The sequence below is a fragment of the Corvus hawaiiensis genome, chromosome 1, assembly GCF_020740725.1.
Source record: "Corvus hawaiiensis isolate bCorHaw1 chromosome 1, bCorHaw1.pri.cur, whole genome shotgun sequence".
In the NCBI taxonomy this organism is placed as follows: Eukaryota; Metazoa; Chordata; class Aves; order Passeriformes; family Corvidae; genus Corvus; species Corvus hawaiiensis.
This window is the reverse complement of record NC_063213.1, coordinates 56,495,670-56,515,457: the sequence shown is the minus strand read 5'-3', so window position 1 is coordinate 56,515,457 and position 19,788 is coordinate 56,495,670. Positions and strand designations below refer to the sequence as shown.

The window sequence follows — 19,788 nt, the reverse complement described above, 5'->3', positions numbered from 1 at the left end:
AATGAGGTTTGCCTTCAATGTTTGTGTGCTTGAAAATGATTGTTGCACTTCAGAGTAAGCCCTTTTAAAAGAGGTTACTCCAACACCTGGTTAGTACCTTTTGCTGTCTTTGAGGGCAGCATGAGAGTTGGGAATTAATTTTCTAAACCTTTTTTGCAGGTTTGCTAAAACCTTTTTTTTCACTTGAGCATTTACCATAGAGACCTGAAATGAGAGTTCATTCTGTTGTGACTTTTCTGGCATTGATCTGTGACTTAGGTTGGAGAGATTTGTTTGCTGCTTTCTACTATAAGGTTTTGCTCTAAGAAAATTTAGGATTGAATCTGGAAACCGCTCATGGCACTTCCATACAAACTCCAGCCTCTGTCCCTGCCATAAAACATTGTACAAGCAGGTGAAGCAGTAGTTGTGCTTTTCCAATTTTATGTGAGGAGTCTTTCTGTTTGTGGATTGTGTTCATAACCCCAAAATTAAACATTATTTTAAAAGCTCATATATATGCTTTTTTCTCCTTCTGGAATTATTATTAATTTTCATTTTTTCTGCTGTTTGGGGTGTTTTATGTTGTTTTTGTAATGAGTGATAGTAGTGCTATTTATAGCATGGAATTAGAAAGGGACCTCGTGCACGAGGAAGATGTCATTTAACACTGCCTGTAAATATGCTTGTTTTGAGCTTGAGCTTAAAAATATTTCTGTTCCCACCACTCATTCTAATAGGAATTCTATTCCAGAAACCTATAGATTAAAAAAAAAATCCACCTATTTTCTGCTGACTTGATCTTATGACAAAAGAAACTTTCAGGATTAACAGATCGTCTTGTTTTTTGATGTGTACTGTTTACAGAAAGCAATCCTATTTCTTCTCAGTCTTTGATTTGCTAAACAATGTGCCAAGATTTTTAGTATCCTCTGTATTTATCCACTAGAAACTTAAATTTTCTGTTCCTTTTATAATCTTACCAAAATCATGTGCAATACTTTGGATGAGATCTTCCTGCATTCTCTAATTTTTCTGTCATTGCATCATGGTCACAAGCTCCTTCCATTTTGCACCTCTTTTGATTTCCTACAGCTTCCTTGTACTGGCAGTTCAATTCATGTGTAACAACCTTGTACAACCAGCAGATCCTTCACTTTCCCAGTTTTTCCCAAGAGAAAAGCTGCTAGCTTATAGTAGAAAGATGCGTGTTTTTAATTGTCCCCTAAATGAATAGATTTACAATTTGTGCTACTGGATTTCATCCAGTTTTTATTACAACAGTCATCAAGTACTCCTGTACATATGTCAGTTCTTTTCTGTTTTGATGGTTCCCCTTTATTTTTTTCTATTGTCACTCATTTTTGTGCCAGAGTAATTAATGACAATATTAAAGAAATGGCCTATTGCTGGGAGCTCCACTAGTAGCTTTTTCAGTTACTTCCCTTTTCAACACACTCTAGCTTCACTTATTTACTGTGCAATATTTTTAAATTAATACTTTCACTAAATCCCAGATAGTGAAATGTACTGTGTCCTTTGTCTAGAAAATCATGTACCTTAGTCTGGTACAGTTCACTTCTGTTAGATTTATCTTAATTTTGCCTCTGTATTTCTGTTTCTGTAATTTCCATACTTGCTTCAAAACAGTCTGAAATTCTGCACCCTAAAAGTTAATACAGTAGATCAGTAGTTATTTGGATGACTGTTTTCCCTCTTGAATATGTTTTTCTTTGCTCTTTTTCAGTCATAGTGATGAAGATGCAGATTTATGTTGCCCAGTCAAGTAACAGAAATCATTGCCTTACTTTTTATGAATGTAGTAGTACCCACTGAATGAGTATGACAATGTTTGTTAACCATTTTGAACTATTTCTATGTGCTGTATGCTTTGTATGTAAGCTAGATGAATAAAAAAAATGTAGCTTAATATTTATAAACTACATAAATGAGTTACTAATGTATAATTTAAGTGGGAGCTGATACAATTGTGTTTGAATTTCAAGTGAACAATTCATCAGATTTCTCTCGCGTTAATAATCCAATGTAATTATTTCTCTTTCTAGTATGAAGTAGCCATTAGACTAATTTATAAGGTTAATTTTTCCTATCAAGCCATTGCATGTTGACTTAAAATGTAAAGGAAGAGTAAACTTGTGTTAAATTTGTGTGGAATATTTTGACTAAGCGCTATATATAAACAAGAATAATTAATGACTATGTCATTATGTATATTGATTCAGTGATCTCTTAATTAATATCATTCTGACCTAAGAAATAGGTTAGTGGGTATTTCTTATGTTGAAGGGTTTTAATGCTTTTTCAGCCTCATTTTTGCATGTGTTAAGAATGGGTTTTGAGGACAAATTCTTAGATTTTGCTTTCTTTAAACCCCATTATCTTTTGAGAAGATAATAATGGTGATGACAGACATGCTTCTCACAGCAGAAGTCGGTAGCTGAAGTGAGTGATTGGTCACATAACAGATCCTCACATGACATAAAAAACCGTAAATCACATAGTCTTTCAGAATGACTTAGCTACAATGGAATTTGCACTTTGCACTTCAAAGTGGCATCTTGGCTCTTAATGTATGTCTTCCTTCCACCATTCCTTTTTCCTGGTCCCCTGGGTCTGAGACTCCCGAGGGGTGGTCTTGTCATTGAAGACTGATGACAGAAGGCATTTGATATGTCAGCCCTTTCTGCGTCCCCTCACCAGGATTATTTCTCCATTTAGTAGCAGGCCTTTTGTCATTGATGTATTTGAAGAAGCCCTTCTTGTTGTCCTTCATGTTCTTGACCAGATTTAATTCCAGGTGGGCCTTGGCTTTTCTTATGTTACTACTACTCACTCTGACAACATCTCTGTATTCGTTCCAAGTGGCCTGTCCTTGCTTCCACCTCCTTTATATCTCCTGCTTATTACTGAGTTTTGTCACATGTTCCTTGTTCATCCATGCTCTTCTCTTGCCCTCTCTGCCTAATTTCTTGCTCATCAGGATGCACCATTCTTGAGCCTGGAGGAAGTGGTGCTTGAATACTGACCATCTCTCTTGGACACTTCTTTCCTGCAGGGCCGATCCCCATGGGATTCTTCCAAAAAGATCCCCAAGAAGCTAAAGTTAACTCTCTGGAAGTCCAGGGTTGCAATTTTGCTTGCTGTCCTGCTTCCTTCATGCAGGATGCTGAACTCCACAATCTCATAGTCACTGTAGCCAAGGCTGTCCCCAACCTTCACACCTCTAACAAGGCCTTCCTTGTTCATTAGCATAAGGTTGAGCAACACACCATTCTGCATTGGCATCTTTCACCGTCTCTGTCAGTTGTCAATGCTTTACTGTTTGTGCTTTGCTGTTTTGTTCTTCTAGCAGATGTCAGGATGATTGAAGTCCCCTGTGAGAACCAGGGCCTGTGACCATGAGGCTACTTCTACTTGTCTGTTAAAGACTTCATCCACTTCCTTCTCCTGATCAGGTGGCCTGTAGCAAACACCCCTGACAGTGTCACCCTTACTAGTCTGCCCTGTTACCCAAAAATTTAAGCTCTCCACTGACTCATCATCCACCCCAAGACACAGCTTGGTACATTCCAAGTGTTGCCTCACATATAGGGCAACTCCACCATCATGCTTTCCAGGTCTGTCTTTCCTAAACAGCATGTAGCCCTTCATGACAATATTCCAGTCACACAAGCTATCCCAACATTCCTCCTGTTTGTTCCCTACACTGTGTACTTTGGTGGACAGGCACTTCACAGAGGTGTTTGAGTATCCCAGTGGGAGTGCAAGGGGATGTCCCATAGTCCTGTCTTTTACTCATGTCTTTGGCTGCTTGTACTTGCTGGAGGTATTCCCACTTAAACCTTATTTTGCTGCATGTGTGGTCACTATAACTCTCCCCTTACCCCATCTTTCCTAGTTTAAAGCTCACTTTGCCATGTTGACTTGCTAAAGATTTATTGGCAAAGATTTGTGTGTGCTAATTTGTGAGGTGCATCAGTTCTATATAGATTAGTCTTAAAGAATACTTTCTACTTGCTATCCCTAAGGACAGAAGGAGTTCTGCAAGAAATACTTCAAAAGAAATCTGGCAAATGTTCAGCAGTTTCAGCTATCTAGAGCCTCTAGAAATTCAAGCTACTTTCAGTTGCTGAAACTTTAATTGTTGCTTTCAAGTAATTCTGGAAGTTTCTATTTTGATATTGATCCTGGAGTGTGTTTGTGCTATTTGGAAATGTTCTTACATATCCCTTTTCAACCCAAAATAGTAACTTTAGCACAAGTAGGTAAAAATGTGTAGACGTTAAAAATTGGTGTCCTGTTAGAGAGAGCAACGAGGAGGAAATGTTCTTGGAACACTTGTTGTGCCAAGATGCTGAGTGATGTAGTAATAGAGAAATGTTCTTGGCATTGGAAGATTTTTATAGGGACAATACTTGGGCAGTGTACAGTGCACAGCCCTTTGGAAAAGCATAAGACACTGCCCAAGAGATTACCTTCAGTATTCATGCCAGCTGCACAGATGCTTGGAAGTCTTAACTGTCCAGAATGTGACTTACCACTCTTATATTGTGTTTGGGTTGCAGGCAAGTTTAAAAATGTGTTTATCACAGAGTAAGTGGAAAAAGTCAGCCTGTGGCAGTACGGAATATTCAGATAGCACAGATGAAGGTGACGCTTGAATTAGGGTACCAGTACCATCATTTCACACACATCCAAAAATTTCCACATTGGACTGTGCATTTGGTTTTCCCTTTTAGAAGACAAATAGAATTTTTTAAGTCCACTTTTCAGTTTGTTCATAGTGCTGTGGGTCTCAACATAAATAATTAAGTATTATAGAGTTAACAAATGGGCTAAACTAACAAATATTAATTATTACAACCTGTGTCAAATCTCCAAAAATAATAAAATGTATTCTTGCATGTCTTAGCAAACAGGAGCATAGTCACATAGTATTCAATAGGGAGTCTAAATTAGATAGAAACATGGAAGGTAGCAATATCAGGCTGTTGCTTGATTCTTACTCTAGTGCTCTACCATTTTATCAGTTATGTAGCTGTATCATGTATTTTTCAACTTAGTTATCCTTGCTGACCTACTCAATTACTTGCTTGAAAAATTCAAGTAACTCCCCCATTACTAAAAGCTAGCTTTTGTTTCTTTGTTACCCAGTTTCTCTGATTAAACCAATATTTTCTCTATCTATTACTGGGCACAGTATTAACTTGAAAAGGAGTGTTGCTGACTACAAGAAAAATAAATTGTTGTAGCACCTTCCTGTAATTTTTCCAATCTGTCACATCAAAACACATCTCGAATATGACGTTTTGTGAAACGACCTGCTGTATCCTACATGCTGGGTAGTCTGCATTTGTGTTTTGGTTCAAAAGTTGCTGTCTTTTACTATAGTAACCAAAAGCTTGTTACGTGTTCTTTATGTTTTTAAAACACTAAAAGAGCAAGTAGGATGTCATTTTTGACGTAGCCAGCAGGAAATGTGGGGTCTCTGCAATATCAGGGTTTTCTTTAAGTATGCTTCTTTTATGACCCTTTGAAGAGCCATGTCCTATGCTGGAAAATAAAAATGACTGAAAACTATTGACCCTATGAGCTAGGTCTGTAGGAAAAAATCCCTTTTGGTGTCCAAATCCTATGATCAATTTGATTCACATAACATATAGGTGAAGGTCCTGTGGTTGGGGTGTTTTTGTTATTTTAAAAAAAAATTATTTACCCAAGTCAAGTGTGTTACAACAGAGACAAGGAATGAAGAGAAGGAATTATTCTTCTCCCTGGATGTGCCAGGGTACTGACATGCTCCTTTACTCACAGTCTGTCCCCCTGGAAACATTTCAAACTTAAATCTTAAAACTACTTGGGATTCTTACCATACGATAAAAAGGAAGGAGAGCAGAAAATGCTATATCACCAATGTGAAGCACATAATTCCTGGAGTTGTTGAGTAAAATCCAGTCTTGGACATATAATTTTTATACTGTGTTTTTCTGTTGCTTGAAAAAGATCCATATGTGCATATATAAACACACTAATACATAAAATCTTCAGTGGCTCTATATAGCATTTGCCAGAGACTACCTTAGCAGATTATTATTTTTTAGCTAAATGGAGCTGAAACTTGTAGAGGATCCAGAAAGTTGTATGTTTTGAATTTGGTACTAGAAGGCCAAGAATGGTTGAAGACATTTTGGTATGGTTTAACATCTACATTTTGAGAAGTCTTGAGACAATTGTGGTGTCTAAGCCATCATTTTAGGTTTGTTTTTAAACCTCCCAATCTGTAAACTATTATTAAGTTGTTGTTAATCAATGTTGAAGGCTAAATAATACACTTTGTAAAGCTGGTTTTGAGTTTGGTAAAACTGGCACTGTCTTTTTAGCACTTGTGGTGAGGAAACTGATCTTCTATATTTAATTTTTAAGGGAAATACATGCAGATGATGAATATTCTGAAACCGATTGCATTTGATGTGATCCACTTCATGTCCCAGCTCTTTGATTACTATCTGTATGCAGTCTATACATTTTTTGGCCGAAATGACACGGTAGGTAGAAGCATTTTTCTTTTTTACGTATCACTGTATACACAGAATGAAAATACAGAGGAGATCTCTTTGCTTAAGGTACTACCTAATATGTAATCCACAGAAAAATTAGTGGCAAGAGAATGGATTTGAATGTAGGAGAAAGAAAAGGCTGATTAGATCAGCAATAAGGGAAAGAAGTATTGGGAGCATTATTGTCACTGAGACATTAATCATATTATGTTTTGAATCGATAGATTCCCTATTCTTTTTTCCAGCAGTATTGAAAAGGAGGAAAGAAAATGTTAAATACCTAAAAGTAGTGGTAGAAAGTGGGCAGCAAAGCAAAGGAACAGTCTGCACAAGGAGGGTGGTTTGAGCCTAGACAGTATAAGGTGATTGAATTTTTCTATATGGATTTCTCTAGTTTACATAAGAATAGCAAATGTAGGAAAAGGGAGGGGGCCCTGAAAGTTAAGCAGTAACTCAAGTTTAAGATGTTTGAAAGAGACTTTTTCAGATCTAGTATTCTTCTGTCAAACTACTTGCATTAATGAAAACAACGTTTTTTTGAGTGATCTTGTAGTTGAAGTAAATGCTTGTTGGCAATGTCTTTACATAGCGTAGATCAACTTTCAATAGAATTGTCTTAATAGCTGCGTGTAAAAACAACTTTCTCCTTTCTTGGCCCCTGAATTACTCCACAAGTAACACAATTTAGGGGTTCCAAATCCATCATCGTGTGTTGGCACATCGTAAGGAATTTTCAGACTCAACATATGGTTCTAAAAGGTTTTGAACTGTTCTATTTGGCAGGACAAATGTATTTACAATTTGTGTTTACAAGATGGGTGGGAGTTTTTTTGGTTTTGTTGGGTTTTTTGTTTTGGTTTTTTGTTTGTTTGTTTGTGGTTTGGGGTTTTTTAGGTTTTTTTGTTAAGATAATGGATTTCCATTGGCTTAGTTGCTCTGGTAATCATATTGTGTTGCATTTATTGTTTTGTTTGGGTTTTTTTTGCCCCGCCTGTTTTGTGTTTCTAAAGCCCATACTGACTTCCTCACTCTGTGCTTCTAACAGAGAACAGCACAGTGCTAGGCAGGTAAATGTTATAGCAGATGAGTGGTAAAATTGTGATGTTTTTGTAGTGTGCCTAGTATTTGTTTTGACAGATTGTTTTCCGTGGGAAACACAATGCTTACAAGGGTTTATGATTGTAATAAATCCTCTTGTAATGCTGCTTAAATGTCCTCACTCCCCGTAGTAGAAAGTAGAGGTGGGTGATGGTATGTGATTTAGACCACTCAGAGTGTTCCTGTTTTATTTTTATTCAGAAAATAATGTCAAATGGGATTCTTAGAGTATGCTGGTATAACTTCCTTAAATGTTTAAAATTATTTGTGAATACTTGTGGTTATGTTGTATATGTCAGTTAGTACACACATAAGGGGAGTGATTGATTATACAGAGTTCATTCCCACTCAGTGAAAACCAGGGATTTAAAATACACATGTTGAGTTCTATGTCCATTCATGATGCTGTCATTGCTCTTTCCAGACCTCTTTAGAATCATTATCCTATGTAGTCAGTATTTAGCTTTCTTCACTGCCAAAAATTAAACATGGTTGTAAGTAGAATGGCTTTCCAAACTTTCTTTATTTGTGGGATGCAAATTAAACCTGCCTTATCTCAAATTATGGAGCAAAACAAAAATAAAATTAAAAGGAATTCCTTGTATTTAACATCTATTCACTAAAACGTAAGACATTAATGAACATGCCATAAAATAGTCTTCCTTAGCAGAAAAAAATTGAGGTGAGTTTTATTTTTTTTGACAGGACATTGCACTACTTTGTAAACTTAATGTTTTTTTAATAACTATAAGGGGATATGTAAAATTTGTGGTGAATAGAAATATTCTTCAAATTGTTTAATGCTCTGCTTACTAGCCTTACTAGGCCATCAATTTGTGGAATTTAGAAATCTGTAGTTCTGCATATAGAAATAGCAGAATCTTGTATGAAGCGAGTCGGATGTACTGATGAGTGAAACATTCATTGTGAAGCCATGAGGTTCTGTCCTTGTGGAAAAATTCTGAGCAACAATTACTTTGCTTCTTGTTTTTTTTTCCTCCCTCATACATATGGACGAACAATTCTGATTTCGGGGTGTAACTGGTTGCCTGGTAAATCTGGAGTACTGTGAACATGTAAAGTTTCATGGAAATTTATGTTTGTTTTTACTTTCTTTTTCATTCAGATATGTTTCCAATTCAAAATTACCAGTTTTTAGAAAGAAATATATCATTATAGAATAAATAAGTAGAAGTTACTGATAGCAATTGAAAGTTAGCAATTGGAAGTTAGCAATTGAAAGGCAGAAAGAGAAAGAATTAATGGTAGATTTGATGATGCAAATTCCTTAAATGGCTGAAACTTGCAAATATATTTTTAACATATGTGGGTTTTTTACATTTAAGCAGGGCTTTTTTTTCTGTTTGTTCTTACCTTAACAGAGGGAATAGTCAGTCTTGAATTTGCAGTCCTTATGTCCATGTCTTGAAAAAGTACTATATGATGTTAAGAAGGGAAAAAAGATAACATGGAGAATCAAGGATGGATTTCTTTAAGGAAAAAAAGTTATTTTCTTTTTCACCCATACACCTGCAAAATCAAAGACAGTTTAGAACTGATGCTTCTACAGTAAATATTTGAAGAAAGATAAAAATTTTTTTTGTAAAAAAGGTTACTTCACTTGCAATAAAATAAAGGCATGAACATTTCTATTTATCAGTTTATCAAATGTGGATGTATCTCCTAGATCAGGTTTTAGATTTCATCAGAGTATACTTCTGGTGGGAATTCAACTCAGATGTAAATTGTCATTTAATATATAGAAGAATTGGGGCAGATGGACATCTTAAATCAGAAACTTTAGATGCAGTAAATGGGGACCTAAATTATACCTGTTTGTATTCAAAAGGAGAGGAGGAGGTCACGTGAGCTCAAATACTTCCTTGCCTGGTTCAGCCCACTGAAAGGAAGTCTAATAATGCAGTGAACAACAGTGCCCTAAATATTGTTCAGCAAATTGCCTTTTGGTGTGAATCACATACCAGAACTGTATTCAAATCCTTTCAGGTTGTTGACTTAAATGTGTGTTTCTTACATGTCCTGTTTCCACTTTCTTAACTGTGTTAGTTTGTTGGGGTTTTTTATTAACAGTAGAAGACAAGTAGTTACAATAATTATGCATGTCACATCAGACCCTCAGCTGGTATAATCCATTGCACTTAGCAGGAAATTAGTGTAGCTATATATATGTGTGTGTATATGTATATATATATATATATATAAAATAAATACATATATATAGCACAGGTGTATATATAACTATATATCTCAGCTGATATTCTGCCCCATACACTCCTGAGCCATGAACATGAAGATGGCACATGTCTGAGGTAGATCTTTATAGGCATTAAGTAATAATGACTGTTTTATAAAGATCAGTAGTTACAATTTTTATAAATGCAAGATATATATTTGATAATACAAGAGATTTTATAGCTAGAAAGAGCAGTGAAGCCCATTTGACTTGGGTGAGGTGTGAATGCAAGGCTCGGAGGGGGCATCGTGGGGCACCATTCCAGGCTCATCACCCAAATGAGAAAATCCAGAGTCCTGCAGCCAAATACAGAATTACAACAATAAAAGGTACTGGATGTTTTATTGGTATGAATGATACACTGTCATCTTCATGAAGGATACTTAGGTCATTCTTCACACCAGTGCAATGTTGAGTGCTGTGACCTCTGTGGATTTTCTTTTCATTTTGTACAGTTATGATTCTGTGCTAAAATTTTAATGTAAGTAAGTTGTAGATAGTCTTTACAAACTTAAGTTTTGCTGTACAACTTTAAAGTTTAAACCAATGAGATTTCCTTTCCCAGCTTAAGTAGAATGTATGTCTTCCAGTTTGAATCAACCGGACTGGGCCTCAGTAGCAGCAGATTACGCACCACACTGAACAGAATCCAGGAGAGTCTGATTGATCTGGTAAGTACCTGGATTTTGTTAATGCTCAGTGGGATAGAGGTCTGTGTACAACATTCAGGAATTATATTTCATCATGGCTTTTTGATTTTTTTTTTTCTCTTTTCACATTCAGTGTCTAATAACAAAGGCTTAGTTTCATGATGTAGAGGTCATTATTGTATGAAATCACTTGTTTCTAATGTGCAACAAAACTAATTAAATAGATTTTGCTAAATGTAACAATGAAATTCTGCATTTAAATCTTCTATTATGGTTCATGTAATAAAGAGAGTCATTCAGTTATTATCTCTACTAAGACACATTTTATAAAAAGAAATATATGACTCATTTTTCTTCAGTTAAAGAATAGCAAAACAGTAAGCTATCCTGAAGATTATTTGCTTTTCAAGATAATAGAGGTAGTATACTAAGTCCTTCCTTAATTTTGGGGAACTTTCCCAGATGTATTTTTTACATTATATCCTATCAGTCATTTCATGATTTATTTTCAGAATGTGAGGAGTAAATATGGTGCTCGTGTCACACTGGCAGTAGATTACTGTCCTTCACAGGAGGATGGTAAAGGAGACTGTAGGTAGTTTTTGTGGATTCAACTGAACAACAGATTATAAAAAAAAATATTGCTAAAAACTACACCAGAAGTGGAAGTTTGAAGTTCTTATATTCCACCTAAATATAAAACCTTTGAAACATTGTGAAGAAGTTTCCTAAGGGTATCATAAATGGCTTGTATAGCAGTTAATACCATGGATGCTACAGGGAGGTTTTATTTTCTGAGGCTTCTATCTTAGAAGGAAGAAAAAGATGTTCTACTCTGACTTGCACAAGGATTTGACACTCCACAGAAATTTACTTTATGCTTTTTTAATTCCTTGAAGCATTATATCGAGTCCTAAACTGTTCCCACAGAGAAGCATCTTAGAGGGTTTGGGGGCCATTTCTTACACAGTCAGTAGAGGGAGCATGAGATAACTAATAACCCTAGGCCTCTGTAAAACAGAAAACTGCTTCTTGATATTCTTCTCAAAGGCAGTGTATGCAGAAAGAAAAATTAATTCTAGGAAGAACTTGCAAATGAATCAGTTAAAGATTATGGAAAAATGGAAAGTTATGGAATTAATTTTTAAAATTTCTCTATAGTGATGGTTCCTGACTGCTTTACAGACTTCATTTTTTTTAGCAGTTAAAATGATTAAAAAACAAAAGAAACATTTCTAGGAGTGAAATGGAAAAATAACAGCAGTTTGTTTTCTTCCTCAATCATTAATAGTACTGTAACAGATAATGTTATTGACAATTGAAATTAATAGCTATATACAATGTGAGATTTGAAAGAAGAAAGAAGTCATAGCTAAATGCTATTAACTTAAAGACATTCCATGAAATTTATTAATATCTTATGAAATTATGCTAATCTTATACTATAAATGGAAATTTTTCACTTTTTGATTTACGAGGAAGTAAAAGTGTTCTGGGTATTTTTGTTTACTGTTTGCTTATTTTTAAGAGTTTGTGGAAGTCAAGGTTCATTTTCATTGTGTCATAAAAAGGGTATTTCTCAAGACCGTAAGGACAGTTCTGAACCGCTCAAGGGATTCTCCTATCTTACTTTAGATTTTTGTAAATTGCTTTCTGAAAGTATTCATGTTTGCGTTGTAGCATTCAGTCCCCTGGCCTATTGGGAATTTAAGGTTGTTGCCTTGTCTTCTATGCATAGTACCTTTATTAAGGGCTTCATTTCTGTCACATTTCAGTTCCTGATGGCAGCACCAATATTTTATTTCCATAAAGATAGTCTGAATCTGACAATACTGAATCTGTGACCAAAGCTCAGCCAGACTTGCATGTAGATCAGAATAATTTCACAAATCTGTCAGTGTCTTTGAAGGTTGAACTACATGATCTGTATCCAGACTCTTCAGTAATTTAGACTGGATCATTTCTAGCTTTCCTCTTGGACTTTGTTCGTTCCTTTTTTTGAGATATCAGTGGATGAAGGCCTCTTAACTCAATATTTATTGTCAGGAGTTAGAGGAATAATTGGAGGATTTAGTGGCCACCCCCTCCAGCTTTGTGTAGAATTCTGGGAGTTTCTGTTTGAGATTGAATTAATGCTATCTAGTTTATACCAGATACCTTTTTTGTAGAATACTATTTTATTGTTATTGAGCTGAATTTTAAGCTTCCTTTGTGAAGGAAAAAGCGATGTGGTGTAGGAGTTCCACTTCTGGCAAGTTAAAGCACTAAGCGTTCTTCCTTGCGTTTTTGTAGCATGTTCAGTATGAAGAGTATGGAGGTCGATTGGAGGCATTCCCTGTAACTCCTTATGGAGCTGCTCTATTTTCCCATTATTACAGTGCAAGAGGTTTCTGTCCTTTAGCATATACTGTGCTTACAGCATACGAACCGTACTTGGAAAAGAAGTAAGTCTGGTTTTTATTTGGACCACTGAGAGACTAAGTCAAATTTCTGACTTGTAGCCAGTGTGCAAAAGGGTGCAGCAATTTAAAGCACTTCCTCTACTTCCATCCATCCCTTCCCATGCATCACGTGCCTCCTGCTTCTGCTGGGGGTCCTTGTCCCTTCTGAGCAGTATTCAACTATAGCTGAATCACTTCTCCACTGTTTTGCAGTCTAAAACTTCATAGCAAAAACTCCATAGCAAAACCAAATGTACTTTAATAACTGCAGCAAGTCCTCCTGCAGTTTAGATTAATGTTTTAGACAGTGGACAGGAAATAGCTGAAATGTGAACACGTGTTTAGTCCTGTTAACTTCTTTGCAAGGCAATACTGTGACACCTCAGCTGCGATACATACTATTCAATGTCAGTATGTCTCTCCTACACTGATAAATGATAAACCACATTATAGTAAACAAAACCCCCCAAACAAAAAGCAATGACCAAACCACTTCAGTTGGTAGTAAATGTGCCCCTGCTGGTTGTAATTGTGATACAAAAGCATTTTTAATTTGGACTTTTTAAAAAATTTGGATGTTCTGTATGATTTAATCAAAATGACAGTTATGAAGGACTTTATGAAGACAATGATGAAAGGCCATAATTGAGAAAGCAGGTTCTTAAAACACTACTGCTTTAGATATGCTTCCAATTTCAAAGTGTTACAAATTTAATAATAATGAAGTCCAATTATAGCTCTTTTTAAAATCTCTGCACGGCTAATACAGATACTGGTTTAAGTATGATCTGAAATTTCTTTTGATAGATAAACAGGCTTAATTTAAAGAAAAAGAAATCAGGCCTACGAATTAGCAAAACTTTATTTGCTTTGTTATAGTAAGTTATGTGGAAGGGTGCTGACAGCTTACAGAGATTGAGTAAGCAGTTTTCTGTGTATAACCTACTTGTCTTTGCCTTAAAGAAATACCTTTAGGCTAAATCAAGAGTATGAAAAATAAAAGCACTAGGAATATTTTTTTTTAAGCGGTTTGGAGTCCAGTTTAATGTCTGAGAGTTAAGAGAACAGTATGACTTTAAAAGATTTATTTGGCTACACTGTACTGAACTTCATATGTGTATCAGAACTTCATAGTCAGGTCTTTCCACAGCTAGCACAAAGCTTTCATACAGATTTCTGCTATGCAGCAGCTTCAGAGTTAATTTAATAGTTACTTCTGGATCCTCCAAAAGTAGCGCTCTTCAAACACTCTACTCATTCATATAAGCAGATTGCATTAAAAAGAAAACACAGAAAGAGAAGAGTGAAAAGGGGACGAAGAAGTGCTGTTCTTTCAGCCTCACTCAGATGTGGTTTAGATTAGGCTAAATACACCAAAACAAGCCCCTGTTTTGAGTTGCTTATATCTCCTCACTGGCAGTTTCCGAGTCAGGTATGTAGAGGTACCTGCACACATTATGTCCTTGTGTTTGTCATTTCTAACAGGAATGTGTTTTTACACAATAGTGATGTCCATGTTAGTTCACTGAGACCTGTGAGCCCCCAGGTACAAGGCATCAGTCAGTTTGTTGTGTGATCAGTTTGTTGTGGTAATTTGTGCTTTGGAAGGAAAATGCCTACTTCTGATTCCTTGCTTTGTCGGTTTTTAAGCAGCTTCCTTATCTTCACAAAATGTAATGTAATTGTGATACTGCCATTGCTTAGATGTTGTTTGTGAATGTCCTGTGAATGTAAATAGCTGCTTTGAGTGATATTGCTGCAAAGAGAGATTTGGGGAGCAAATAGCCATGGAATGCTCATAAATAATTCATTGCAAACAGGTTTCCTCAAGCAAAACTGAAATTTAGAACGGAGTTTCTTAGAGTTACTGTGTTTTACAGCAGTAGAAAATAAATCAATGTAATAAAGTATCTAAGCATTGCAATGCAATGTATAGAAGAGTAGATGGGAGGAACTGCTGATATAAAATAGCATCGGTCACTGTATCTTAGAACCTGTCTTTGCCTTTTGGACTCTTTCCCCAGAAAGTATATGTCTTTTGGCAGTGTCAGGTTAGAGATTGATGGTGCAGAGATGGAAAATGAAGATTTTTCAGCTGTACAAATAAGATAAAGATTGGTAGGAATAATTTTTTTTCTTCATGCCTGACTTCCCATCCCATTTTGGCTTTGACTCTTTGATCCTGTGAAATGGTACAATTCAGTTACATTAGCCCCAGTGCTGGAAACAAACCGTTTGGTTTTACTTAAAATGTCACATCACTGTCCTGCATTACTTACTGTGGATGGGTGCCCTGTTACATATGGTTTGGCAAAATACTAATGGCAAGCTCTGGAGAGTCTTGGCTGTGGAATTGTTTACCTGACATGGCTGTGCCTAGCACAGGAGGCAGCTCCTAAAGGGCGTAGTTAAGGTCCTCAGTGAAATCGTAGCTGTGATTCTTGGTGAGGTTTTATTTGGCTTAAGATAACTTGTGCAATGTTTCTAATCCATACTTGGTCTCCTGCTGCTTAAAAGGAAAAAAAAAACCTAAAGAAAAAAAGAAGAAAACGCAATTTGTGAGTTTTCTCTTTCCTCTATTTAAAAAAGATTTCTAAATGTACATAATGACAATTTTTAAGGTGTTGTATGAATTGCTTGTCAAGGGAAGAGAACTCTGTGTATACAAAATTCTGACATGACAAGCACTTTGAAATTATGCTAGGACTTCTGCAGGTGTTTTCCTTCCTCACATTATTCATTTAGAGTTCTTCATACATCTTTTTTTTGTTTACTTGACTGTATTACCAAGTAGACTGGAATAATATACTGAAGTTTTTGAGCTTATTTAATTGGATACATTTTCTGAATTTTGGCAATTGCTTGGTCTCTCTTTAAGCAGTCTCTGCAGACATCTCATTTTAGTCACTTCAGACTCTTCTTGCTGGGCACCCAAAATGGGCGGGTTCCAGAGGAGTGCAGGTGCCCACAGAGTCACAGCTGAGCACCTGGGAACCAGCAGCAGCTTTTCCTGAGAAACTTTCTTTGACAAGAAAGTCTGCAGTAAAAAATGTGTATGAGCAGACCAGACCAGCTTATGTGGGTTTTTTGCAAGGTTGTGGTTCAGGTTCCTAAGGTTGCCTGTGTGTGTGCTTTTCTGTGGAGTCTCATTTGGCATTTATTTTTTAGGGTGTAGTTAATGACTCATTTTCTCAGTTGTCTGTCAGTACACAGTGGTTCCTGATAGAGGCATTGTTACATTGGTTGAGGCAAGATAGTAAATAAACTTTCCAGCTTCTTGTAATTTTTTATGCAAAAAGTCTGCCATTTAACTTTGAACATTAAAAAACAAAAGAAATGCAAAGATCCCAGAAGTTTCAGTGCAAACTTTATTGAACTCTTTTACTGAAGTCAGTGGGACTGACCCAACTGAAGTTTAGGACATGCTTTTTTTGTGACAAAGAACATGGAGGATCCACACTCATGTCTGCTGTGAGGCAATGCTGATCAATTCAACCCTGGGGACAGTGTGAAATGTGTGTGCTGTAAGTGTTGGGAAGCTTGGGGATCCCTTTTATGGCTCTTCAATAATGCTATAAAGATATCACTGGCATGGAAAGGATTGAAAATAATAGAATATTAGAAGCATTATTTCTCCAGATGGTTTGTTGTTTGGTTTTTTAAAGATCTGCTTTCTTAAAGTCTGTAGAGTGGCGATCATTGTAGTAGCTTACATTGTTTATGTTTGATTTACTTTCCTGAGGTTGAGGCAAGATTACCTTCTTGGTAAGTTTTGTGCCCCTCAGCAAGAAAATACTAATCTTGCAACTTAAAACATAGTAGGAGTATTGTAAAGTACCATTTTAAAACCTTAACACGTTTACAACATATTCAAGATATACTTTTACCTTGAAAGCAGTGTGCTTTTGCAATTGGCCCTACCTATAATTTTCAGCATTCAGTTTCAAGAAGACTTAGGGATGTGCAAGCTGAAAGGGGAGGAAAAAAGCCTTCAGTGCATTTCTTGTGATAAAAAATTCTTGTATATTAAGCGTCTATTTGGATTTAGTTGAACTTATTTTCAGACAGCTTTTGAATACAATAAGGCGTTATGTTTTCTTTGATCAGTTTGTTTTCTTGTAATCTATGCTCGTGATATTACAAAAACTATTAATTACAGTTTTATAAACAGAGATGATAGAGCTAGCCTGTTCTATGTAAACATTTGGGGTTAGTATGCTTTTCTTTGTCCATCAGCACACATCAAGTTCTTGGTAACAGTGTTGGTATGTCACAGGTGCTGTAGACTGTTCTGCTGCCAGAACCTTTTCAGATAGTACCATTTTGTCCATGCTTTTTGGACACCACTGACTCCTTTAAGATCAGAATTTCTTCAGTAACATTTAGAATTAATATGAAATCAAACCTAAAATTTTTGCTATTGTGTATGTATATTAAATCACAATGATTCTAAAACTGGAATCTTGTGCAAAAAGTATTAGGCCAGAAAAAGTGCAGTTTTAAAAGATTATTGGTTATGAGTGTGATCTGCAGCACTTTGTGTGCTGGGGACAGGTTGTGGAGTTTACAGTATTTTGTTTAAAGTTAGTGAAAATGCATGATTAATTAACTGTCAGCTATTTCACCATAATTGGCAGATAATCAGTTACTTCAGTTATAAGTTCTTTATTTCTTATAACTGAAATGAGTGTTTCTGTTCTCATGATGAGATCAGACCTGTAAAAATGTCTCTCTTGCAAACTGAATGTCAAATTTTTAACTCAGATAATTACCTGATATAGTTTATACTTCTAATTTAGGTAATTATTTTATAATCTCCTCTTCCCATTGAGATGGAAGGCTTAACAGAGATTTACCACTGGGTTCAGCCAAACTTGAAAACGTTCTCTTGTTACAGATGACATTTTTAGAGGAAGGGGTTGAAGGAGAGGCTTGTTCCTTAAGCAGATAGATTTTATTTTTCTACCTGTTCATTAAAAATTTCCTTCTTGGGAGTAAACAATTAAATGATAAAGTGAAATACCCAGCAATTAAACAGTATCATGCTCCCATTCATCTGATACCTGTTATTTGCTAACACGTACCTTTTTGTTGTATTCAACTGTAGGTATCTTACAACGATACTTTGCAAAGCGCACACTGTAGTTCACACTACTGTTATTAGCAATCCTTAAATAGGCAAAGCAGTCATAAGCCTGCTTTAACGCTTCATCCTGATATTTTCAGGCCTTTATAGCAAAGCAGCTTTTATAAATAATTGCTAGTTGGGTATGCCTATCAGGTATAGCATTACAAAACTCGGTTCTTTTCCTATGACAGTATGAGGAAATTAAACTAAGGCTAGAGAAAATTTAATATGCAAGACCTGCTGTAAGGTGTCTGCAGGCAATGCTGGTTAACCTGTCCTGCTGTGCCTGCTACAGTTCATTGGGTTATTGTTCAGATAAGTCTGGCGCTTTTAATAATTTTTAAAAATTTTTTTTAACACTTTGGTTTTTTTCCTATTTGTCAAGGAAGGAAAAGAGCACCTTGTAGTTTGTATCAGTTCCATGTATACTTTGAAATTATTTTATTAAATCTATTTTGTCCAGTTTTCTTACAAGGATGTTGTGTGGGCTGTGATATGTCTTTGACATATCACAGTTCTGCTGGATCAGCAAGACCTACTAGTCTGATGCAGGGAAAAGCTAAGCAAGTTTATTCTGCTTTAGTATTGCTCTCTACATGCTTAATACTGGGTGCTACAATATGTTCTCAGTGTAACTTGACATTTCTTGAAATTAAAGTTTGGCTGGCTGCTATTTAATTTTCTGGCTTCTACTCCCCTCCTCTCCTCTTCCTCTTGAGGCTGGCAGTTTTACAGGACTCATAATTGTTTTCTGTGGTACACAAAGGGAAACTCTGGCAGCAGACATTTTCTTCCAGATTTTCTTCATTACTGGAAGGGTTAACTTTAACAAGTCCACTACGCTGAAAAACATCTGATTTCTTTAAATAGTCTGTAGCCTTATTTCCTGTTCCAGCCTGTATGTTTTGCCCCTTTATTTTCTGCTTTCAGTCTTTTGATCACTTCTGTTAATGAAGGCAGGAGGAAAAAACACCTGCATCAGTAAGGCCCTTTCAGAGTGATCTTGTGCTTTTTTGGGGTATTGGCGCACTGGCTGTTTCCTTTTTGCTGTCATCATGCTTTTGCAGTGCCTGCTTTTTAGAACAAATTAAGAGAATGAAATGCTCATGCTATTTGGCCATGATATTTGAACAAGAGTTTGACTCCCTAGTTGAAGCTAGCATGTCTTTGATTTAGCTAGTTCTCATGTACCTTTTGTGTTCTTCAGATACAACACAATTTTGGGTTTTAAAAGATTCATTAGTTACTTACCTTCATGGGAAGCAGAAAGGAAGAAAAAAAAGTTTAAAATGTGTCCAAAGTGGCAGGCAACTCTGAAGTGCGATAAATACAAAATGAAGTCTTCATAATACTCGGTTTTTACATCATTTGTAATTAGTCTTTGAAAGAAAGCAAGCTTCTTAAATGTTTACTACTGATACTCTTCCCCCAGCTCTGTCACTCGCTGTCTCTCCTAAGGATAAGCATTGCTTGGTGGGCTGTGGGTTTGGCTATTTTTGTCTTGTGTAAACACTTCAAAACATCTTTGTTTGTTTGTGTTTTGGTTTGGTTTTTTTGTTTTGTTTTGTTTTGATTTGGGTTTTTCAGAATGGAATGAAGTGAAAAAAGAAAAGAGGGCAGATAAAGAGGGAATTTTAATAGTTAATCAATATGGTCTTTG

At 36.0% G+C, this 19,788-nt stretch overlaps 1 protein-coding gene across 3 annotated transcripts in view; it reads left to right on the top strand.

The window, feature by feature from the left end:
- VPS50 (VPS50 subunit of EARP/GARPII complex) overlaps nt 1-19,788 on the top strand; it is an 84,879-nt gene that overhangs the window by 52,341 nt on the left and 12,750 nt on the right. For 2 of the 3 annotated variants that reach the window (XM_048305471.1, XM_048305463.1), the window contains 3 exons: nt 6,424-6,545; nt 7,568-7,624; nt 10,500-10,580. In XM_048305471.1, coding sequence (XP_048161428.1) covers nt 6,424-6,545; nt 7,568-7,624; nt 10,500-10,580 — 260 coding nt within the window. The remainder of the gene's footprint in view (nt 1-6,423; nt 6,546-7,567; nt 7,625-10,499; nt 10,581-19,788) is intronic. The other variant, XM_048305479.1, reaches the window with a different exon arrangement.